At 45.9% G+C, this 18,292-nt stretch overlaps 1 protein-coding gene across 1 annotated transcript in view; it reads right to left on the reverse strand.

The window, feature by feature from the left end:
- LOC127692160 (aldehyde oxidase 3) overlaps positions 1-18,292 on the reverse strand; it is an 89,720-nt gene that overhangs the window by 61,165 nt on the left and 10,263 nt on the right. The window contains exons 6-12 of the mRNA XM_052192228.1: positions 16,849-16,910; positions 13,922-14,002; positions 10,062-10,142; positions 6,937-7,081; positions 6,197-6,289; positions 2,703-2,854; positions 1,918-2,011 (exon numbers count right to left, since the gene is read on the reverse strand). Of these exons, the coding sequence (XP_052048188.1) occupies positions 1,918-2,011; positions 2,703-2,854; positions 6,197-6,289; positions 6,937-7,081; positions 10,062-10,142; positions 13,922-14,002; positions 16,849-16,910 (708 nt within the window). The remainder of the gene's footprint in view (positions 1-1,917; positions 2,012-2,702; positions 2,855-6,196; positions 6,290-6,936; positions 7,082-10,061; positions 10,143-13,921; positions 14,003-16,848; positions 16,911-18,292) is intronic.

The following is an 18,292-nucleotide window of genomic DNA, read 5'->3' on the forward strand; positions in this document are numbered from 1 at the left end:
CCACACAGGGACTACTTCCCTGTCCTGTGCTGCTGGAACATCTTTTTCAAATAAGTTTATTTGACAAGGTCAGCATAAATGACCGTTTGTTTAGTAGCCCCTGACATCACCCTCTCCTGTGGATTCTGCGATAGAATTTTCCATAACAGGACTGGTGGTCTGGTGGTCCGACTCAATGTTAGAGAGCTTGCCTAGGACACTCAAAGCCCCGAGTTTGATCCAACACACACACACACACACACACACACACACACACACACACACACACACACAAATGCACAGTACCTGAAATATTGTGAACTAGTAAGAAATACATATCTGGCTTTTGCCCTAGTCTCTGACAATCTCTAGAGCCCTTGTGAACAGAAGAGCTACAAAGAGTCTGTCTTGCTTTAGAGTTTGATTTTCGATTCTGTTTGCTGATTTGGAACTCTTAGACCTGAGAGGTAAGAGTATTTAACACAGCTTCTAAATTCCCTGGGGTTTTCTGTATGAAAGAAGCATTATTTTCATTAATGAAGTGACTCTTAGTGGGCAATTGAATGCCTGGTTGCCATGGTAAGCAACCATATGATTAGAGGACTGATACTTTAGCAAACTTCAGTGGCATCTTCAACCACATCCACCGTGAGGTTCTAAAGGCTGGGTCCCGATGATAGAAAGTATGGAGGTGACCAGAGGGTGGTAAGCTTGGAGAGGACTTAGAAGCATTGAGTCTTTTCCCATGAGCTCTGCCCTGTATGTGCTTCACCTGCTGCTCACCTGCTGCTATCCCCTATAGCAAATGGGCAAACACAGTCAAGTGCTTGCCTGCATTTTGAGGAGTCAATGTAGCAAAATAATCGAAAGGGTAGGGCCATGGCCCTGACTTTGGTCAGAAGTTCCAGAGACCCAATTCGTGGTTGGGGTCTGAAGTGTTGCCGCTTGTGATCCGACTCCTCAGCTTGTGGCTGGCCTATGATACTCTATGAAATAGAGTCAGAATCAAGCCAACTTTGGTTACAGTCTGCTGGGAACTGCTTGCTCTGTGATCCCTGCCCATGTCTGGAGTCTAAAGTGTTCTGTGCCTGTGGTACATGAGAGTTTAAAAAAAAAGCAAGCTTTTTTTCTTTAAAGTATTAAAGTTTAGCTTTAAAGGAAGTTAATGATTGTTTTAGAACTTAAATATATAAGCACAGATGAGGTGAATCACCACCAGTTAGAGAATCGGCAGAGCCGCCATTAGCATAAACCATTGCAGCCTCTGTAATGTCAGCCAGCTGCAGTGCTTTTGACAATGGTCTGTGTCTTGGCAACACTCTCTGTCTCTGTGACAAAGTGTCTACAGAAAACATTAGGGGAGAAAGGGGTTATTTTGGCTCCCAGTTCAAAGGTGCAGTCCATCATAATGGCGTGAGGCTGGAATTGTTGCTCTTGTTGTATCCGTAGACAGTCCACAGAGAGCAGTGCTTACCTGCTTAGCTAGTTTCCTCTGTCTACAGTACAGAACCCAAGACCAAGGAATGGTGTGGCACTCCACTAGGGTGGGTCATTCCATCCCAACTAACCTGACCAAGACAATCACTCACAGGCATGCCCAGCTACAGACCTACCTACTCTAATATCTGTAAGATAATCCCTCACAGATCTTCCTAAAGAGTTGTCTCTTACTGATTACAGATCTTATCAAGTTGGCAATTAATGTAAATATACATAACACAACAAGTTAAAAGAAAAAAAATCAAGTAGCGATGGATCTATTGACCATTCTCACATTCTTGAAGGGTGCTATTTGCTTACTATCTTCCTGGTGTGTGTGCTTCTAGGTCTTTCCACTGGATCAAATGGTATAAACAGTGAGCTCCCATCACCCCACGTCTCTGTGCTTCGTGTCTGGTAAACCATCACATGTACTTAGAAGGGAACTCAGGAACTCACCTGTTGAAGCAACATTGAGGATGCAGTTGCCTACACCCAAGATCGGGTTGAGGTCGGAGGTCGGCAGTCTACTGATAATATGACCACCTAAGGACTAAACGGAAGATTAATAAGCGTCCCCGGGCTTTTGTTGTGAGTGACGAAGCACACTGTGCCTAGTGTTTCTTTTCAGGATAATTCAGCAATTAGAATAAAGCATGCCAGCATGGCTCCAGGTTTTCTTGCAAAATCTGAAATGTTTACAGCAATCACTTATCCTTTTAATTATTTGCAAAAAAGCAAAACAAAACAACAACAACCCCCCCCCCAAAAAAAATCCCCAAAAGTAGGAACACAGTGAAAACCACCTCGATTAGGAAGGAACTCAAGTTGTGGTTTGTTGATGAGGACATTATTCCACAGTTATGCATGTGAAGCTTCCAGGTCAGCAGAAAAAATTAATCATTTTTTTAAATGAATCAATTTTGATTAGTGAAGCCACACACATTTCGTATAAGTGTTGGTGGGAAATGGGGCTGTGAGCGTGGGGCCAGAGAATCAGGCAAGGTGTGTTTGGAGTGATGAAGTTGCTGAGGTGTTTTAAAGTATCCAAGTCATGTTGACGAATTAGGAAGACATCATTCCTGCACACCAACCTGGTCATGTAAGTGGCTTACGTCACAGGGTAACCTCTCATTCAGCCATGTGGAAACCACAAATGGATACAGCCAGAAACAGAACTAGGAATCAATGCTATCCTTCCTCCTTAAAGAGTCCCCACCCAGAGGAAGGTGCAAAGAACCTACAGCCACATTCCTGATCTGCTGCCCAGCCAGGGTCCTCAGATGCTTCAGGAGAGCACAGTATATCTGTGTCTTCTCCTTGGGGAGCCTGGAGACCACATCAGACAAGATGTTCTTCACCTGGGTCAGGCTGAGGCCAGCACCCAGTGTCAGCCCTGAGAGCGAGAGAGCTTTGTTAATATTCTGTAAGCAGGGAAATGAAGAAAGATGTCAAGAGTTGATTATGAAGCTGTCTTTTCCACTCAGAAAATTTCAGATGCTCACCAGACCACCTTATAAATATGAAGGAGAAGAGAGAGCAAAAATAACTCATGATCCCTAAAAGGCAACTAAACATACCAGGACAGCCAGTGCTCACGCCCTCACTGAGGGCTGAGTGGCTGTCTGCTGCCTTCAGCCCAGACTCTCTGACCAGCACCAGGCACTGTTTTCTGACCCTGGTGTTTTGAACACGCACTTCTCCACTCTTGCATCTGCCTTCCCAAGTTGCAGTTTCGTCAGACCTGCCCCCTAACATCACGTGCCTCTCTTGTACAGCCCTGGTCATAGCTGTGATCTTCCACGTAGTTTGTGTGACGTCTCCCCTCAGCAGCTGATGATAAGTGTCGGCGCAGCAGTGTGAAGACCTGCTTCTGACCACTGTATCTCTGATGACTTGCACAACAACACTTGCTTCCTTGGTTCATTTCAAGCCTTCCCATTTAAAAGTTGAACATGGATGGATTCCATTCCCTTGTCCACATGTGCCCTCACATTTATTTATTTCTCTCCTCCCATTTTCATGTGTGTGTGTGTGTTTGCATCTGTGCTGCCATATGTGTGCACATATAAGATTTTAGGAATGTCTTCCATCAGTTTTCCTCCTTATTCATTGAGGCAAAGTCTCTCAATCAAACCCAGAGCTTGCTGATGTGGATAGTCCTGATAACCAGTGTGCTCTAGGGATCTTCTGTTGCTGCCTTCCAAAGTTAGAATTAAAAGCAGGCCATTCACACACCTACTCATGTTTCTGGAAATCCGAACTCTGGTCCTCAGGATTGTGTAGACCACAAGTGTTTGGATCACTGAACCATCTCCCCAGCCTTGCCGGTCTTATTTATTATTTACTAGTAAACCTGCATCTCCATTTGTGTGATTAGTATTCTATTACTCTCTGGTTGGATCATTGCCCTAAAAGACACCATGAATAAATTTAGACCTGCCTCATCCACTATGTAACTATTTCTGAGCATCTACTGAGCTCGTCATCCTAGGGCAAAGAATATAGACAAGGTCTTCTCTTAAGTCAGCATTCAGTAAGGAAAGAGAAAAGTAAACAAATACTCAACAGTGTGATTTCAGCTACGCTAAGGGCTAGGATGGTGTGGCAGGGGTGTTTGGGGTGCCTCCTACTGATGCTTCTGGTCCTTGTGAAGCACCACCCTAGCAGCAGTCACGCTTAGAAAATCTTGCCAGGAAGCCAGAAAAGTCCAGCTAGTCCATCTCTGCTTTGTACATTGCACTGTTACAGACTTCCTATAGAGAAAATTATAATTCATAACGCTTACATTTCCAAGAACACAAATGTTTTAGATTCTGATTTATCAGTGTACACTCAGCAGAGGGAGCTCGTGATTTAACTTTTGGCAAGGACTGTCGAGAGAAGACTGCAGTGGGCAGGCTCTTGCCTTACATGGCTTGCTGGCGTCCTTGAGAAAGGAAGGGTTGCTTCAGTGGGTGTCAATGGGTGTGGTGGATGATTTATCTCTGGGCAGAATTTCCTTCGGTAAGGTTTTGATTTGTTTGTCCAGTCAGTCAACTTAGAATAAACAGCCCAGCTCACAAGTCCAAAGACTCATCTAGAGAGAGGAGATCTGTTTACTTGTCCACCTCTCTGCCCTCCATGGCTTTTCATCCCACACTGTGTACTCAGACTATCAACTTATTTGACCTGCCTTCCTTTGGCTGTGACTTATCATTGAACAAATAGAGATCCAAGCCACTGGAAATTATAAATCAGGGATCTATTTACAACCCAGTGGATGTCGAAAGAAGGCTTACTACATGAGGATCCGTTTGCTGGCAAAATAAAGACTGACTTGAGTGTCCAGAGACAGGGTTGAGATGTAACTCAGCAGCATTGAAAGCAGGGTGAGGATGGCAACCCTGGAAAACCTAGTGTGTGTGCCTGTGTATTGTCCCTAGGTTCCCAGTTACCCCAAGACGAGGCTTGCTAGGACCGTGCTGGTCAGGTAGGCATTCCCCTGGCCCAGAACATGCTCTTCTGCACTAGCTGCTCCTACAAGATGACGAGCAAGTGTGTGTGTGTGTGTGTGTGTGTGTGTGTGAAAGAGAGAGACAGAGACAGAGAGACAGAGACATTCTACAGCTCAGGCTGTCCTGGAATTCACTATAGAATAGCCTAGGCTGGCCTCAAATTCATAGAAACCCTCTAATTCCAATCTCTCAGATGTTGAGATGACAGATATGAGCTACCAAGTCTGGGATCAAAAAGCAACATTAAAAAAAATCCTTCCCTTTATTAAATGTATTCATTAATAGAAAGTACATAAGGTATTGAGAAGACCATTGACACATGCAACTCTCAATCTGATGCTTGTAATTTCATATCTGGCTTTACTCTAACAAGTGGTAGCACTCAAATTCTTATTTACCTTTGTATCATTCCTTCCTTAGAAAAACTCCAAGATTCTTTCTGATTAAAGTTTAAAAAGCACTGAAAGTGTCATAATCCTAAAATAGCACCATTTTGAAAGTATCTCTTAGCTGTGGAAGAAGATTCTGCTGAAGATGAAATATGACTAACAACGGCACAGCATTACATCATCTGATGACTTCTCTCACATCTGTTGCTTGTGTGATTAACGCTGAGGGAAGAAACCGTGTCTTTCTTGGGAGACCTTATTGGCTAGCTCACAGCTCTGTGCCTGGCTCATGGGAGAAACCCAATAACTTGAAAATGAATTGAAAACTGAATGTTTGGAAATGGCTTTATTCTACTTGTACTTTTCGTGGGCTTGCTTTTCCCTAAAGAATCAAGTACTATATTGTATAGGAGGAGCATCAAGCTTCTCCTTGTTGGAGAACTGTGAGCATTCACTGCAATTGGTTCTGTGGCCATGGAGAAAGAACTGAAGGTGTCTACCGGGTAGAGGCTGGGGTAGCCATTTTCTCAGCTGCCAGGGAAGGTACTCTTCAAGGAGTGAGGACCTTAGACATAGCAGGGTGAGTGTCTGAGCAAATCAGTAAACATTATTTGAGGCCAGATTCTCTGCAGAAAAAGTTGAATCTCAAGACAGGATGTACAAACTTGTTCAGGATTTTCTAAACTTAGGACATGTTCTTTACAAAGGATCAGTTACAGTTCAGCACTGGAGTGCCGGGTGTGACTTCCTCCATCTCACGAGCCTGTGATTTCCTGAGTGTCAAGCAAGCTTTGCTTTTTTCCCCCAGTCATTTGCAGCATGTGGACCTTCTTAGAATAAATGAGAACATACCTTCCTTTGTATTAGTCACCACAAATAATTCTAAGATCCTTGCAGGAGAGATGATAATTGGATAAGAGACATCTTTGAACTTCATATCAAGCCCTAAAAGAGAGAAACATTATCATAATACGGGATGCTGGGCCTGGGGGCAAATGCCTATAATCCCAGGGGCATGGGAGGCAGGCGACTCAGGAAGCCTCTGTATCAAAACTTTAAAAGGTAAAGGGGGCTGAGGATATAGTTCAGGAGTAGAGCACTTGCCTACCATCTGATAGCTCAGGTTCCATCAAAGATGGGGGGGGGGGAGTAGAGGAGGATCAAGAGGAGGAGGAAGAGGATGATAATGATGAATACAACAGCTAGATTTCATGTTGCAAGTAAGACTAGGACGTAGAACTCACTGAATTGAAATCATGGGGAGAGAAGCCTCTTTCCCTTCTCAGTGGTCCTTACTCAGGCTGGGACTTTCTCTAAGAAAAAGGCCTGTTTTACTATTTATTGGTCCCAGGAATAAAATGAAAGCCTTACCCCCTACACTCCAAATCTAATCACGTGGTATAGTCTAGGATGAAAGGCCAAAGTACAGTGTGGACCAGGAAAGGCAGCCTTGCAACAAGCTGGCCATCAGCCAGGCAAAAGGAAGACACCCTGTGACCGGTGAGTCCGCTTTGTGAGTCAATGCTATAGCGTTCTCCGCCTTTCAGTAATCTGGGCACCAGTGCAAGAAAGAAGAGGGTCTTGGTACCCACCGAGACAGGTGTTGCCAATCACGAGGGGTGCGCTGGGGTACTCTGTTTTCAGTTCCAGAAGGTCATTTAGGGTTCCTGGGGCAATCCAGGTAGTCCTTTCCCCACGAAAAGTCAGAACGGTATTTTGGGAATCCTCGGCCATCCTCTGCAGTATTTAAATTCAGACAATGGTGATGTCAGTGAGGAAACATGCATAGATTTCACAGCTCACTACTGGACAGGCAGGAGCAATGGATAACAGAACAAAGAAAGAATTAAATTAATTCCATTCCTTTGAATATTTTTTCTCCTCTTCTAGCTTAAAAATAATTTTAGTGAAGTCCTAACTTATAAACAAGACTCTTACATGCTAGGACAAGGGCTGAGGTATCTCATGTCAACCCTAATTCCCAACTGAAGACATGACCACAGACTTGAACTACCAAGAATGATATTCCATCAACAGAAAACTAAGCACATGTGGCCTGAGGGCTATGTGATATCACCATGCAGAGAAGCGTGAGGAATATACCATGAGATGGGAGACCCACGTTCTAAACCCAGCTTGGCTATTAAGTATCCAGACCAATTTAGGAAAACTTTGGACCCTCTCTATGCCTGATTTGATGCTTGTGAAAATGAAGGGTGATATATGAGTGTCATTTGACTCTCATGGTCACTAAAATATGGGGTAAAATGGCTGTCTTGATGAATAGCAAAAAAATTCTCCCTGCCCCTAACATCAACCCCAGTAAAATCAAGGAATGCCAAGCTGGTTCAAGCCAGCAACCTTACACTGATGGTTATGTTTCCCAAGCAAACCGAGAGCTTCAAAGCTACTGGTGGGGTTTTCTCAGTTGTTAATGGGCAGACTGTCTTTTAGGTCCCCCCCCCCAATCAAGTTTTCTAAAATAAAGGGCTGTGATATGTAGCAACACATTAACATGAGTGAGTGGGAAGTAAATATTCATGAGGATAATTTCATGCTCAGTCAAGCAGACTTTTAATTTTATTTTCCTTCTCTTCTTGTCTCTAGTGGGCTTTCTGTGCTGCTATTTCGATTCTATCCAGGAGTCATTTCATAGGCTTGTATTTTCTATCTAAAGTTGATCCCATCCTTGTAGGTCAAATCACATTTGGCATTATTTTACAGTGTGGGGGGAAAGAATGAGCAAACACAGTAACTACTCATTTAGTTTTACCGAAGAAAAGAATGGAATAAGGGCCAAACCAGAGTCGTGGCCTGGTCACAGTAACACAGGTGGTTAACGGGATGAAGACGTGGATACCAGGGCACCAGGTTCCTTGCCTGGTAGCCTTTGAAACTGAGGTTGTGGCATTTGGAAGAAGCCCTGTTTCAACAGTTTCTTCCAGTTAATATTAAACAAGGCAACCATTGCTCAGGAAGGGCTTTGCAGGAATCCAATTGCTTAATTTGTTTCAGGTAAACTTTGATGATCTCCTTGCAGAGATATTTTATGAAAACATTCTTGTTCTTTGTGGGAGCATCTGCAGGGCAGATCTTTTGGTATAATTTCTGTGTCTTCATAGATCATCTCACTGAATAATTTTGTCGCACAGAAATCCTGGCAAAAGGCTGCTGGAAACAAGCTGTCACTAAGGGCGGGTTGGTTAACTGAAATCTTCATTGCTGCAAATGTTGCATTAAGTTATGTGTCTGTGTGTTGAGTGGGAGGAAGGATGATGGACAGGAGAGGTCCTGGGAATGTGGGAAACTCTGACTGCTAAATGTTAAATAAGTTCTCCCCAGGTGAAGCCAGCCCTTCTCAGAGTGGAGGACAAGTACTCCAGGAAGTCCACCCAGAGCACACCTCAGGGTTCCAAAGTCAAGACTATTTTATAAGGAAGTCCGATGATTATGACTTGCCTTCTTCCTACACATTATCTCTGGAGTACATAGTGAAGTGTTAAAATGCTCCACAGTGTGTGTTCTCACACCTGTCTGCAGCCTGAAGTTGTGTGTGCAATCCTAATTACTTTCTCTTAAGCCAGAGTTAAAGAGATATACAAAAACCCAGAACAATACCACTCCATTGTTACTGACTTCCCTTTGAGGAAAAAAGAATGCTTTTCAAGAGTCATGTTTTATTTATCCTAAAAAAAAAAAAAAAAAAAAAAAAAAAAAAAAAAAAAAAAAAAACCTTATTCTTGGTGCTAGAAGGATGGTTCAGTGGTTAGGATCACTTAGGGTCCTTTGGGGAGGACCAAGGTTTGGTTCCCAGCACCCACACCTCCACGAGAGCGAAACAATCATCAGTAATTCTAGTTCTAGGATATCTGACGCCCTCTTCGGCCTCCATGGGTACTGCACACATGTGGTGTACAGACACATTTAGGCAAAACATCCATTCACATAAAAATAAATCTTTATTTTAAAAGCTTTCTCTGGTTACTTATAAAAACGAGTGAATAATTAAAATATTTTCCATTTTAATTGTATGACCCACATAACAAAAACTCTTTTGGTGGTTGGCAATTTTTAAAGATGCAAGTGGCTCTGAAATCAACCCAATCAAACAAAAACAAAAAAAATAAAAATAAAAATAAAAAGCCACCAAGAATTGTGCAGAGGGACGTTGCCTAGGCTTTCAACGGAGGCAGCAGAGGCAAGTGCACCACTGCAGGAGAACATCCCGTGGGGGGCACTGTCAAAGCCGGAAGTGGCCCAGGGAACAAGCAGTTTGTGTGTTCTGCATCCTGGGTTTCTAGCTCGGGGCCTGATAGTTGGGGCTCTGCTAACAGAAGCTTTTGAAGCAAATGCAAAGGAGTCCAAAGGATGCCAGGAGGAATGGTTTGAAACCGCGTAAAGTGGGCATCTCTAGAAGTTGGCTACTGAGACAACCAACTCAGACCTGCTCCTAGTCTTGTCCTGAATTTTCTATGCATCCTCACAGGCGTTGGGTACCAGAACACTGAGTTCCAGAACAAATGTGCCTTGGATCTAGACTATGAGAAAGATCAGAGCAAAGTTCAAAATAAACAAATGTTCTGGACATAACATAACACAAAGTGACCCAGAGGGGCAGATAAAGGCAGAGGCACAACTGTGGGCGCACTGGTGGTGTGTGGGCGTGTCCCTTCCCTCACAAGCATCATAAAACCAATGAACCAGAAGGAGCACAAACCATCAATTCAGGTGGAAATATAAGCTCCTGAGTTGGATCCAAGGGCTGAAATTCTTCTTTTTCATACAACTTGGTGCAAACCTAAAGAAGATAAAGAATGTTTTAGTTTTTGTGGCAAAAGTTGGTAAAGCATTATGGTTCTTGGCCAAGTACTGAATGTCTACTTCCTGTTTGAAAAGCTTGGCCTGGGAACTGGGACATAGAGCAATGGCAAGAGAGGGTGGGGAGGCAGGGGAGGGGAGGGGAGGGTAGCGGAGGGAGGGGAGGGCAGGGGGGCAGGGTAGGCAGGGTAGGGCAGGGGAGGGCAGGGGGAAAGGAGAGGGCAGGGGAGTGCAGGGAAGGGCAGGGGGCAGAGTAGGGCAGGGTAGGGCAGGAAAGGGCAGGGAGGACAGGGGAGGGCAGGGGAGGGCAGGGGAGGGCAGAGGGGCAGAGGAGGGAGGGGAGGGCAGGGGAGGGGGAGAAGGGCAGGGGAGGGCAGAGGGGCAGGGGAGGGGAGGGGAGGCAGGGGGCAGGGTAGGGCAGGGTAGGGCAGGGTAGGGCAGAGAGACAGGGGAGGGCGGGGGATGGCAGGAGGCAGGGGAGGGGAGGGGAGGGCAGGGGAGGGAGAAGAGGGCAGGGGGCAGGGGAAGGCAGGGGAGGGAGGGGAGGGCAGGGGAGGGCAGAGGGGCAGGGTAGGCAGGGTAGGGCAGGGGGCAGGGGAGGCCAGGGAGGGCAGAGAAGACAGAGAGGGCAGAGAGGGCTTGAGAAAGAAGAGGACAAGAGAGGGCTGCCGAGAGCTGCAGAGGGGAGGAGAGGCCATAAACAACTAGGGAAGGCAGGAGGGGTTTGGGTAGGGTAGAGAAGGGATCATGAAACTCTTAAGAGGCTGCAGTGTATTCAGCCCAGGTTGGTAGCTTAGAACTTCGTGATTGTTGAGGGTTGGAATTTTGCAGAGCCAAAGGCAAACTCATGTTAGGCTTTTCTTTTTCTTGATAATAGTCATTTGTTGCCCATCTTTGTGTCTGACTACTGGGTTAAACTCCATAACGTATTAAGCAGTGTACTAGCTCACACTGTCCCCAAAGCTACTCAGATCCATAGCAGAATGCCCCTGCTAACCAAGCCACTGTCCCCATGGTAGGTTAGGTCTCAGGAAGTGCATATGCCCAGAAGTGGCAGTCTTGGCCCAGCTCAACCCCGACTGAAGAAAGATTTCTGCAGAATAGAAAAGCCAGCATAGCCTCAGAAACCTGTGAACGGCATCGTTTCCCTTGCCTCTGCCAGAAGAGAAGCGGCTTTCCAGTGACATCTGTCACTGCATGTCAAAGCCCTCGGCCCGGGGCTCCTGCAGTCCCTATTCTACAAAGCTCCAGCCTGACCCTGCTCACTTCAGACCCCCACTCTATAACTGTCCCCTGCCTGCCAGGTCTCCCTTCCCCAGCCCTGGCTGTGGCCAATCTGCTGCTTTGTCTCCTGCTCTGGGCTCTCCCAGGTGCCTCTGGTTATCAGCACCACCTCAGTCATGGAGTGGCCATTTTCATAGTTTCTTTACTAAAGCCTCTCACAATGTAGTTTGCGAATGCAACCAATTAATGGCGCTCTCTCTTGTTTGCTCGCTCTTGCTGGTCCTCTCCTTGGATTGCCCACTTTGCTGTCAGTCCCCTGCCTGGTCCCTACTGCATAGAGCCTGGCCTGGCTCTACCTCCAGCTGCTCTCTAATTGGGCTCTTTATAGCTTACCCAACTTCCTGCAATGGCTCTCTGCCTTCAATCAACCCACCCTACGAGTTTGCAGCCCCTTTAATTAACCCCTTTGTAGCCATTCTATAACATACACATCTTACAGTGTGGAGTGTGTGATTGAGAGCTAAAATGAGTAGTTGAGGTTGGAATAAAAGAAGCTTCTCTTGCAGGGAGTCACATGACCAAGAGAAACTGGGGACTCCATAAGTTGCAGACAACAGAGCTGACGCCATGTGGGTGTGCCCGTATTTATATGGGTTGGAAAGCATTCAATGTGGCTTTCTTTAAGAAGCCCATTCCCACCTTGTCTCTGGCTATTGATCACTGGCCCTCTCCCACCAAGTCCCTCCACAGGGGGCAAGGAGATCCCAGAGTGAGAACATTCCACCCCAGCCAGCAGCCCACTGTCTGTTAGTCCCAGGCTTTTGCCACCAGGACCTCAAGAAACCCCAACCCAGAAGTCCCAAATCCACTCCCAGGACCCATGTAGGCCTCTGCTTCGTTCCTTTATTGTTAAGAGCAGAAATGCCTGAGTAGTGGTCAAGAGACAGTGGGCTGGGAAAGGGTGTGATTTGGACACAGGGGCTGGGTGCACAGTCTGATGCCACTGGTGTGGAACAGGACTGGGCATAGAGAGCTGAGACCTGGGCTCTTCGCCTCCTGCTCTGCTCTGGGCCTGCAGACATCAGTCACCATGTGCAGGGATATTTGGTGCCTGAGGGGTAAAGGGCCTACATTATTCTTTCAAAAATTTCCCTTTCCCTTTTCTCTAGACTAGAAATCAAGTGAACTTGACTTTTAGAGGAAATTGTAATTTTAATGTAACTACTATAACACCCATGGGAGTTTCCTTTTATTTAAACATGTGTGTGTGTGTTTGTGTGTAATTATAATAAAATCATGTTGAACTGCTGAAGTCTATAGAAACAAAACAGCTTCATAATAGCATAGTGCAGACCTACTATTGTTATGCATATTTTTCTAATTCTAATTTTATTTTTTATATATGTACTTATATTGCATATGCATATTTAATAGTATCGCATTCTCAATTTTTAAATTACTTCATGTATTTCTTCACATATACATATAACATATGTGTATATATATTTGTTAAATATAAACATAAACATATGCTGTGGTGCATATCTTTTTCCATAATAAATATTTAGCCTACCTCTAATTATTTTCCTGGTGTGGATTTCTGGAAGTGAAAGTGCTCAGAAAGAATGAAAACGGAAATCTAACACACAGAGTCCATTACCACAAGTGGCTGAAAGGGTAATTCTGAGCCTCCGTCGCCAGGGAAGTCAGACACTTAATCAGCAGCTGCTGCGCATTTGTCACTGGGCTTGGGGCTTGGTGAGCACACATACCTTACTCCAAACTGCCTGCAGTGATCACCCAATCAGATTCAAGAGGATGTTAATCTAGAGTGAGGAAGTCACAGAGCTGGGTTGACAGGCCCGTCTTTCTAAAGACAGCTCCCCACATTTGTGCCCCACATAGTTACTATTCACTGAGGCCCAGTTCCGAGGACTCCTTCCCCTCTTCCCCCCCCCCCCAGGAGCCCTCCAGCCCCCCTCCCGGGGACTTGTCTTGGCAGTGACCCAAGGTCAGTGGAAAGAAAGGGGGAAAGGCCAGGAGAAAGACAGTTGTTTTTAGAGCCTCTGCTTTTTCCTAACACTTCTGAAAAATACTTCTGACTCATGCGGGTGGTGTGGGTGGAGTGCGGGTGGGATGAGGGTGGAGTGCGGGTGGGATGAGGGTGGAGTGCAGGTGGGATGAGGGTGGGCTGTGGGTGGGATGTGAGTGAGATGCAGGTGAGACGCAGGGGGGATGGGGGATGGGGTGCAGGGGATGTGAGTGGGATGCAGGTAGAATGTGGGGTGACATAGGTGAGATGGTGAAATGTGAAGAGTCCGGGGGTGGGGGTGGAGATGTAAGATGCAGGTGGGATGCTGAGAGGCATGAGGGAGGATGGGGGGATGGGGTGCAGGGGGTTGTGGGTTGGATGTTGGAGGGATTTGAGCATGATGTGGGGGTGCAGGGGGGACTCCGGTGGGATGGGGGTAGGGAATGCACTGAGGCCAAGTGTAAGAGGATGGAGGAAAATGAGGGAAGAAAAGGGAAACTCACACTGTTTTTTCTCTCAGGCTTGTTATTTTCTTCATCCAAGCAACATTTCCCTTCCCCATTCATCTGGCAGCAAGCTGAACTCTGTGGAAAATGTTAATGGTGAAATCAGAGAGGCACAGAGTTGTAAGAATCCAGAGGTGAGGCCAGTGATAATGATCATACACGATGCTCTCAGTGCGTGTCCTCTGGGGTTCATATTGACGGTGATTATCTTAGAGGGAGTTCTCACAGACAGATGCCAGTGCAGCCGGGGAAGATTCATATTCAAAGAGCAAACTAGGACCCCTTGTACTTCCCCTTTACCCCCAAATCTCCTCCAAGATTGCTGTGCCTTTTGCCAAGCTAGAACACAGCAAGAGAGCCCTTTAAGTGGATCTTGAATTCCTAGCCTCCAGATCTGCGACCCAATAGACCCAATACTCTGCTCATTACAGCCCATCTGGCGCATGGTACTCAGTTACAGTAGCATAGACTGGACTAGGACTCGACAGTAGTGGAAGTGGTAGACTGTGTTAGCTGTGATCTAGGTGTGGTTGAGCAAAGACTTCGAGCTCAGCACGATGTTCCATGTTTTGTAGACACACTATGTTTTCGTTCTTTTAGTCAAGATTCCACTTCCCAGTCAAGGAAGCAAGGGTGTAGAAAAGTCAGGTGATGTATCAGTGATGCAGCTAGAGAATTGTGGAATCAGAGTTTGAGGCTCTGATATGCAGCTAACTCATGCTCAGTCAGCATAATTTTATATTCTAATTGTTAATGCTAACTGCAATCTCCTGATTGTCTTTCCTAGTGTAGGTTTTATGCTCATTACATCCCCTGTATTATAAAACTTTTAACGTTCGAAGACCCTCTGCAGAAAGACAAGTGAGACGCAGGTTGTCCAAAGGAGGAGTGGGAGACCCAGGGGACTCTGGAGCTTCTGAAGTCAGGACAGTGCCCTCTGGGTTGTCACCAAGATGCAGGGACTGGATTCCACTGACATGTCCTTCCTATTGCTGAGCCTGCAGCCACTCCTGAGTAGCCTTAGACTGAACCAAGTGGCAGAAAGAGCCTGTGGTCACTGGGTTTAAACTTGCAGCCCACCAACCTAGCTCAGTGGGTAGCCTGGCCTGGGGTGATAGACTGGATATTGTGTGCTTTAAAGAACTTTTTGTTTCTTCAGATGGGACACGATCTTACTTTGAGGTTTACACCATCCTTGACATCAGCGTGTAGCCCAAGCTGGTCTTGAACTTACAGTTAATCTGCTTTAGCTCACTTCATGAGTGCTGGGTTTGCACATGTGTGCAACCATGCAGTTGTAAGAACGTCTGGGAAAAAATACAAAAAAAAAAAAAAAAAGGAAAGGACAAAGAAAGAAAACAAACAAACAAACAAACAAAAAACAGGCAGTGGTGGTGCACGCCTTTAATCCCAGCACTTGGAAGGCAGAGGCAGGCAGATTTCTGAGTTCGAGGCCAGCCTGGTCTACAGAGTGAGTTCCAGGACAGCCAGGGCCATACAGAGAAACCCTGTCTCGAAAAACAAAACCAAAACCAACCAAACAAAGAACTTCTGGGGTGGTGGTGATGGTGGAGTAGCCAGGCTGGTCTTGAACTTGCTATTAATTTCCCCCTTGTTTTTTTCACCTTGTTTTTGTTTTTATTATTTAGCCCCTTGAGGGCTGGGCTTGCACCTGTGTGTAACCATGCACTTATAAGAACTTCTGGGAGCTGGTGAGACAGCTCAGTGGATAAAGTGGTTTCTGGGAAATCCCGACAACCTGAGTTCAATCCCTGGAACTCAGGTAAATGTGGAAAGACAGAACCAGCTTAGCAAATTGTTCTTTGACCTTCACACATACCATACAAGTTTAAAACATCCAAAAATCCTTTGAACCGGATAATTTATGGGCCTTCGAGTTGGTGAAGCACCCTTGCGTGAGGAGCATGATAGACCTCAAGTCCACTTGACAGGAGCCCTTTCTCGATGGTGTCCAACGTTCCAACCCATCTAGTATTTACCTGTTCCCTTTATAACATATTTTATAATAACCCAGCAAGCATGAGCAACACTTTCTGAGTTATGTTGACTATCCTGGCAAAATCCTGAAGGCTGAGGGGGTGAGGGCATAGAACTACTGATCTTAGTGGGTCAGAAACACCAAAGGCTCGATAGCACTTGCTAAGATGAAGTCAGTCTTGCGATCCCTTAACTTGTAGATGGTAACACTAACTCTGAGTAGTTAGTGTCAGAACTAACTAGATTAAAGCCCAGAGCATCCTGTGACTGTCTAGAGAGTTGGAAGGTTGCTTGGTGTGGGAAACGCGGCCCAGATCAGGATTGTTTCATGGCGGAGTGGGGAGGCACTTGGCATCTGCCTCAGAAGGGCGTGCAGAGGGTGAGCGTGGAGGGATTCTGAAATTGATGCTTTGTGGGTGCTGCAGGTCCTGCTTTCAATAGATTTCACCTAATGTGAGTGATGGTCCAGCTTCTCTGCTCTTCCACATCTCCCATCAGTATTCATCTCAGATGGAATCACATTCGGAGCAAAGAGGGGCATTCACTTGATGGAAACAGGCCGCTCTGGCCATGTCTCAACCCAAAGTGCTGTGGAAGAGACAGTCTGAGAAACAGACTTTTATCAGTTTCTCTTTATCACGGAGCAAGATGTTAGAATGGCCTAATCCATTTTCACTAAGAATATGCCTTTTCTAAACTTCACCTTCAAAAAAGAGCTATTATGGTGCTACCTGTCTGTGTTTCTGAAAAAAGTACTCAGTTACGCTTACTGAGATGGGCAAAACCAGAAAATCATTTTTCTTTAAAACACGGTGTTGCACTTTCTTTGAAGCCCATCTGGTGTGCGTGTAGCGGATTGGTTAGGAAGAGGCAGTTTGGGGTGGGGATGACGGTGGCTCAGCAGTCATCCATCATTTCATACTCACGGGGCTGAAACTTTTCGCACTCTCCACAATGGGCCTGTATCCAGTGCAGCGGCATAGATTCCCTGGGTGAGTGAAAGACACAGTTTCAACTCCAAGGCCATTTCTCTGAACTTGCTGTATTTCTCTTTAGCTCCCTGTCAATCATTTAAAAATCCTGCGAGTATTTCTAGATTTCACACATGTTATCAGGAGTCACTCAGACCTATTTGTGGGGTACAGTCTTGAGAGGTACAGAACAGAAACATCGTGAAACGAAAAGACAAAATCAGAGAGAACCTCTATAAGGGCTACAGGTCACACACCAGAGATGTGCATCACTTGTGAACACGCACTGCTGGGATCCACACTGTGTCTCAGCACCCACTATAGACAAAGTAAAAACAGGGACTCATCACAGAAAAGACACCTGCTAGTATAACAAAGATGTGCCACCGGTTAGACAAGACTTGAGTTCCCCAAATCCAGTTCTTCCTTGTAGCGTAACCTATCACACATGCAGGTGTTACTGGCTCTCTCCAAATTGCCTCGTGGGATCAGGGACCCAGGAGCTGCCTGGATGCAGCTGCTTCAGCCACGTCTGTTCTGTGACTCAGTTGAGGATCTCATGTCCCCACCAGCTTCCAACAGAGTGGCAGGATAACTTGTCCTGATTTACTGCTCCCTTTACTAAGTACTATTTTAACCCAAATCTCTGATTCTTAGCTGCCTGCAGTTTTTGAAATTGCTTGCAGACCTTCTGGTTTTCAGCAAAAAGCTGAGATTTCCTTCTTCATGAACCCCTCTTTCCCTTCGACTCTGCTTGAACAGTTCCTTTCAGCACCCCTGCAGCTCTCATGTGGGAACCCTTCAGATCAACACCTTCCTACCAGTCGGCCCAACATCTGACAGCTAGAGGGAGGGGACAACATGGGTCACCTGACCCAACACAAGGTACAGACAGGATACTTTTTGAAGAAGCTGGAACAGAGAAAGCCACAGCTGAGAATGCGTCCTTTAGTGAACCGCGTTTGGGAGGTTCTACCTCTGCTACAAAGCGGAATGGGGATAAAGACTTGTTGAAGGTCATAAGAGTCAGAGAAACCAGTATCGGGCCAAGCTGTCAAGCTAACCAGAGAGGCTATCATGTGACAATAGCAGGTGTTGGGGCCAGGGTCTCTGAAGGTGAAGAGATGTTCTTGATGTTCTTCAGGGCAGTGGCAATTTCAAACAGTACAGCATAGTGCCAGAGCCTCCCCTCGCTGGTGAGAAACCACATATGGATGCATAGCACAAAAGCAGAGGAAGAAGCACTCTGATGTGGGGTTTAGAGGGTATGATTGATTGGCTGTGACAAGAAGGGAGGGAGAAGGGCTCTGATCAGATTGCTTTCTGATCAGCAAAACCAGAAAGGAGATAAGAGAGGTTGAAAGTCATAAGGCAAAGCAGAAAATGTAAAGGTGTGCCA

This window comes from Apodemus sylvaticus, chromosome 9 (assembly GCF_947179515.1).
Source record: "Apodemus sylvaticus chromosome 9, mApoSyl1.1, whole genome shotgun sequence".
NCBI lineage: Eukaryota > Metazoa > Chordata > Mammalia > Rodentia > Muridae > Apodemus > Apodemus sylvaticus.